Source organism: Notamacropus eugenii, chromosome 6 (genome assembly GCF_028372415.1).
Source record: "Notamacropus eugenii isolate mMacEug1 chromosome 6, mMacEug1.pri_v2, whole genome shotgun sequence".
In the NCBI taxonomy this organism is placed as follows: Eukaryota; Metazoa; Chordata; class Mammalia; order Diprotodontia; family Macropodidae; genus Notamacropus; species Notamacropus eugenii.
This window is the reverse complement of record NC_092877.1, coordinates 154,609,703-154,615,719: the sequence shown is the minus strand read 5'-3', so window position 1 is coordinate 154,615,719 and position 6,017 is coordinate 154,609,703. Positions and strand designations below refer to the sequence as shown.

Genomic DNA, 6,017 nt, shown 5'->3' with positions numbered 1-6,017 from the left:
ACTAATGCATTGTTGGTGGAGTTATGAACTGATCTAACCATTCTGGAGAGTGATTTGGAACTATTTCCAAAGTACAACCAAACTGTCCATACCGTTTGATCCAGCAATACCACTACTAGGTCTGTAATCCAAAGAGATTTTAAAAAGGGGAGGGTTGAGGACCTATTTGCACAAAAAGTGCTCAAATCAGCCTTTTTTTGGTGTTGTCAGTTGGAAAATGAGGGGAAGCCCACTAATAGGGGAATAGCTGAACAAGTTGTGGTATATGATCATGATGAAATACTATTGTGCTATAAGTTTGCTGATTTTAAAAAAAACCCTGGAAGATTTAAATGAACTGATGCAACTTGAGCAGAACTAGGAGAACATTGTATACAATAACAGCAATATTGCACAATGACCAACTGTGAATGACTTAGCTATTCTCAGCAGTACAATAATCCAAGACAGTTCCAAAGGACTCATGATGAAAAATGCTATCCACATCCAGAGAAAGAACTGATGGAGCCTGAATGAAGATGGCAGATGAAAATATGTTCTACATAGGCTCATATATAGCCTATATCAAATTGCTTTCTATCTTAGGGAAGGTATGAGAGAGTAAACGAGGGAGAAAATTTGGGACTCATCTTTTAAATCAATGTGAAAAATTGTTTTTATATATAATTAGGAAAAACAAAATACTATTTAAAATAAAACAAAAACAAAACAAAAAGTTACTGTAAACCTAGAGACCCCTCAAAAGAAGGACCTAGTAATTCAGTGACATCTGTAATCAGAGTCAAATAAAAAAATGTATTTTCTACAGAGAATAAACAAATACTTAGAAGACATGAGTCGAAAGTTTAAAAAATTAAATAAAAGATTTGGAGAAAAAATAGCGTAGAGGGAAAGTAGTAAACCTTACCCAATACGTGTGCTAACTACAAAACTCCAACAGATCAAGCAAAAAATCTGACTCCATGAGCTGGAAGGAAATATTAGACCAAAATCAAGGGTTGCAAGTCATGTGACTTTGAATAGGATTAGATTTTTTTTTATCCCAATCCTTGGGAATGCTCAAAAAAACCCATAAAAAGAATTATGTGCAAGAGATACAGTAATTAATTGCACTTGTCTCCCAAGCCTAAGATACCAAGAACCTAATAAGGTAACAACTTGATAAGTTCACAACACATTTTATTTCCAAATAATTTCTGTAAACCATTGTTTGTAACTGGACTCATAGAGTATATTATATCTTGGAGGATGCATTCATAATAATTTTAGGTATTCTGTAGTAATCTAAAATGGAATTCTCTACTTTTAATTGCTCATGGGTAAGACAAGCCACTATAATATAAATGACAATAATGCCTAAATTATTTCAGTGCCCCAGGTTCTCAGATCTTATACATTCTACAGTAATTTTAAATGGAATTTCTCTTTGTATCACTTAAATACTCATGAATAGGATGAGCTAATATAATAAAAGTGATAATAATACCTAAATTAATTCATTTATTCAATGGCATGACAATCACACTATCAAGCAGCTCTCTTCTGCCCTCTGCTGGGATATAGAACTGTGGATCTGAATTAGATTAGTCTAAAATTTAGTCTGTGATGCAGTTAACAGATTTAAAAGGATGCAGATTAAGGATTCATTTATTTCCAAAGATAAATCAATGACGGAAGGAGCCATGGTTCCTGTGAAAAATGCAGAGGTAATGCAAAGAAGAAATTTTTCTGTAAGTATTCGTTCTTTGAGAGCAGAGACACTGTTGTTTTTTTGTTTTTTGGTCTTTGTGTTCTGAGTCTGGTATAGTGCCCAACAAAAAGTATCCTTTTAACAAATGCCAGTTCATTGATTGACTTTCTGTAGCCTAGTCACCCCCATCTTAGTCCCTTTCTACTAAATTTCCCTCACTGACTATATATGATGAAGTTCTAAAAACTGACAACTTACTATGAGAAAAAGCTCAACAAAATTAGTTGGATTTCTCTTTTGCTGTTCCAACATATCTTTGAACCCCAAGCTCCTTTGCAGTTCAAAGTGCTCCACAATTGGATGAGGATAGATGTTAGGAGCAGTAATTCGCTACTCTTGTCTTAAACACTTATGCATTTAGTATTATACATCTAGATGAAAGGTAGAAAAAACAACCACAACAGATTTATCTGCCGGTAAGATTTCAATTTCTAGTGAAAACAGAGAAATGACTCTCTGGAGAAAAGAAGACATTCATGGTTATTTGCAGAGTGATTACTATACCTATGTAAGCTGCAGTTCTACATTCCTCCCTCTTAACCCTGAACTAACTTGCTCCAGACTGAAAAACAGACAGGAAAAGCAAAAACAGATTTTGTTTTTTAATGTAAATTAAGTGTGATAAATTATGTCTTCCAACATTCTACAGAGTGTTTATGCTAATACAAACTACTGTTGTGTTTGCATGAACTGAAAAATCATTGAAACAGAGGGCAAATAAGTATAGCATAATCTTGCATAGGTGCAAATGAATGGACATGTCTACATATGAGTAAGATTATGGATATCAAAGTGTATGTATGTGTATGTATATATCTTTGTGCATATAAATACATGTATGTGTGTATATATGAATGTATATGTATATATGTGTATGTGTATAATATGTCCACACTTAATTGTAGCCTTCTTGGGGGAGGGAGTAGGAGGGGAAAAAAAACAAAGTAAAAAGTGCACAGCAGAGAAAAAAAAGAAAAGTTACAAGGAAGCAAACATGGACAGCTCTGTACTTATTATTTAGATTTTCTTGAAATGCAAATTCATCGCCATATATTTTGAATCCTTTCTTGTTTTGCTACGCACATGGTAATGCTTTTTCTCTTATTTTTGTTTCAATATTTTAGTTTATAATGTTTCTTTTTCTTTTCTTGTTGTATATTTAAGTTTAAAATAAATCGATAATAAAAAATAAATCAGTAATAAAACATAGAACTTAAACACTGGGAGCGACTTTAGAGACCAACGCCTTCATTTTTTAAATAAAGAGATGAGACACATAGATCATCATATTAATTTATTAGCAAAAGACTATATTTTAATAAGACTACACATTTTTAAACATTTTAACAAGATTTCAAAAGCACTACCATAAGGACAGTGGCTTAAAAATATTTTATTGATATATATTTTTTAATTTTAGGAAGATTTTATCTTTAGATGAATCTAAGAAAATCAATAAAAACACAGGAAATGTTGATTGGTTTGAGGACTATTTTCATGTTCTAATTTAGCTCCTATTAATAGCTTTTTTTTTTTTTTTAGCAAATTAAAAAGTGTGTTTTCTACTTAAATAGATTGTCATTATACAATGCATTTATATAATGAGTTAAGGTTTAGGGAACAAAAGTTTTATACGCATTATCTCATCATATTAACTTTGTGGAGTAAATATTTTGAGCATTATTATACTCTGTGGAGTCAAGCAATTGGTCCCTGGTCATGCAGTCTTTAAGCACAAAGAGGCAGGGTTAGAATTCAGGTTGCTCCTCTGTCTGTGGAAATTAGTATATTTGTACTAGTTTTTGTTTCACAGTTTGGTTCAGTCATTTTTCAGTCGTGTGCCACTCTTCATGACCCCATTTGGGTCTTTGCAAAGATATTGGACTAGTTTGCTATTTTCTTCTCCAATTCATTTTACAGATGAGGAAACTGAGGCAAACAGCATCAAGTGACTTGCCCAGGGTCACACAATTAGAAATTGTCTGAGACCAGATACAAACTCAGTTCTCCTGACTCCAGGACCAACACTCCATCTATCTACTAAGTTTCACAGTAGGTTTAGTTCCAATTCCAAGTCTGAATTTCTGACTATAATTAGAAACTCTAAGGGTCTCCCCCTCCCAGACTGATTCTTTCGGTGAGGCAAACTAGGCCATCTTTTTGTCTCAAGTCTAACCTAGACTTTAATCACTGAATGACTGCTGTCTCAGATAAACTGAGACTTGGGAAAGACCTTGTCTTTGAAAGGCCATTGTTTCCCACTGCATCCGGGCCATCTCCAGACATCCTGGTCTGTATCTTCCCAATAGACTCTGATAACTGGAGGAGAGAGTAGGACTTGTTACTTTTAGACAGTTCTGCCTTACTTAAATTCAGTTCACTTGCAAGTCAAGATATCACCCTCCTGCTGTCATTAGCTTTCTTTAAGAATGGAATATGGATAACATGAAGTCACCAGAATGTGAAGGAAACACACATTCATTATTTTTATTATTTCCTGCCCCCAAAGGCAACAATACCCAACATTTATGCTCAGCTCTTGCTATTGATTATTTTCAGGATGAATATAGTTTGTATTCATTAAAATTACCCACTTGCCAGTCAATAAGGACATCAAAAAGAACAATATTTAAGAAAGCCTTTTTGAAAAACCTTAATAATGTTCAGTAGTGGCAAAAAATTTAATCCTTTTGTATTTCTGGAAAAGTTCATTCTTTGTGAATATTTGGGTAAAATGTGTTTCAGTAAAAGAGCTTGCAATCAGTCACAGATAATACTAAACTTTAATTTTTTATTGAAGTACAAATTGTCTCAAGACCAGTGGAAAAAATAATTTATTGCCGGTTCTTTTACACATAAACATGAAACATTTATACATATATTTATGTGTTGATACAATATACTAAATATAAAGACAAACTTTTTTTACACAAAATTAATTGCACTGTACTATTCTGTACTATTTTATAAAGACATATTCAGAAAATATTAGGGAGATAATTAGGAATACAGGCATTTTCTTCCAACAGGAACACACCTTGGGATCAAGCTAATCATTCTGGACCTCAAATCCTGAATATTATCACATTCACCTCTAGAAAGCAAAAGAAACTAATTTCTGAGAGTATCTAGATCAGGCATAGACTCTAACACCTTCCCAGCAGGAATTTTGTTCTTGGATATTTCAAGAGCATCCAGACATTCAGCCTAATCCAATATAAAAACTCAATGAAAAATTGTACAGCACTAAACTACAGCTGTACATAATTAACTATATTCAATCTGCTAGATACAATGGAATAGGAGAGATGCAATGTAAAGGAAACATGGAATTGCAGTGGTCACATGACTGGAGCAGTGATGTACTTGTTCATCATAGAAAATGTTATGTTTCTTGTTTTACCCCCAGTCCAACAAAGGGAAATTGTACCATACCTTGATAGAGCTGTTATTTTCTTAGCATAGTATATGAAATCTTACTCTGGGAAATTAATGCTTTCTGAAGACATAGATGAGAAAGGTCTCTTACATGAACAAAACAACTCCATAACTTGGTCCCTAAATCTTGCTGCCCAAAGTATACCAGTGCTGTGATTTTCTTCTACCAGATAAAATCCAGACGGTGGTAGAATGCATTCTATAATGATGAACACCAGCATGACAAAGAGCGACATGTAGTAGATCTTGCTGAAAAGTATGTGTGCAGAGCACCAGATGGAAGTGGTCAACTTTGGTACACAGACATATTGCCAAATGCTATTCAGCAGTTCATTAGGTTTAGGAAACAAAAAGGTTCATTCACATCATCCACAGAGCAGGAGCTAAGAATATACCCACACCCAAAGCACAGCAATCTCTGAAGCAGAGCTGAAATATGAGCTTAGAGGCTAGAGGCAAATAGGGGAAAAATACACATGTTTGTGTGTGTGTGCATGTGTGTATACACACACACATATATACACACATACACATATATATACACACATACATATATGTATATATATATGCATATACCTATGGACAAGGGATGGAGTCATTGAAAGAGATGAAGCAAAATACATAGCCACATAGAATCACTGCTACTGGGCTGGGTTGGTATCAAGGGACAGAGGACCTCCGTCTTTCTTCTTGTCTCTCACTTCAGCTCTCATCTTGTTTTGCCTCCTTAAGGTAAAATTAAGGAGAGAAAGTCTTAGTTTATAGTGGTAAACAAATTTGTTCATACTCAGTTTAAAAAGGAGCAAGCCTCTAATATTTTTACCTTCAA

General features: G+C 34.0%; 1 protein-coding gene across 1 annotated transcript in view; it reads right to left on the bottom strand.

Annotated features, from left to right (window-relative positions):
- Positions 1–4,514: 4,514 nt before the first annotated feature.
- Positions 4,515–6,017, bottom strand: part of GUCY1B1 (guanylate cyclase 1 soluble subunit beta 1) — a 76,575-nt gene continuing 75,072 nt past the window's right edge. Inside the window, exon 14 of the mRNA XM_072621346.1 lies at positions 4,515–5,914. Coding sequence (XP_072477447.1) covers positions 5,891–5,914 — 24 coding nt within the window. The 3' untranslated portion in view covers positions 4,515–5,890. The remainder of the gene's footprint in view (positions 5,915–6,017) is intronic.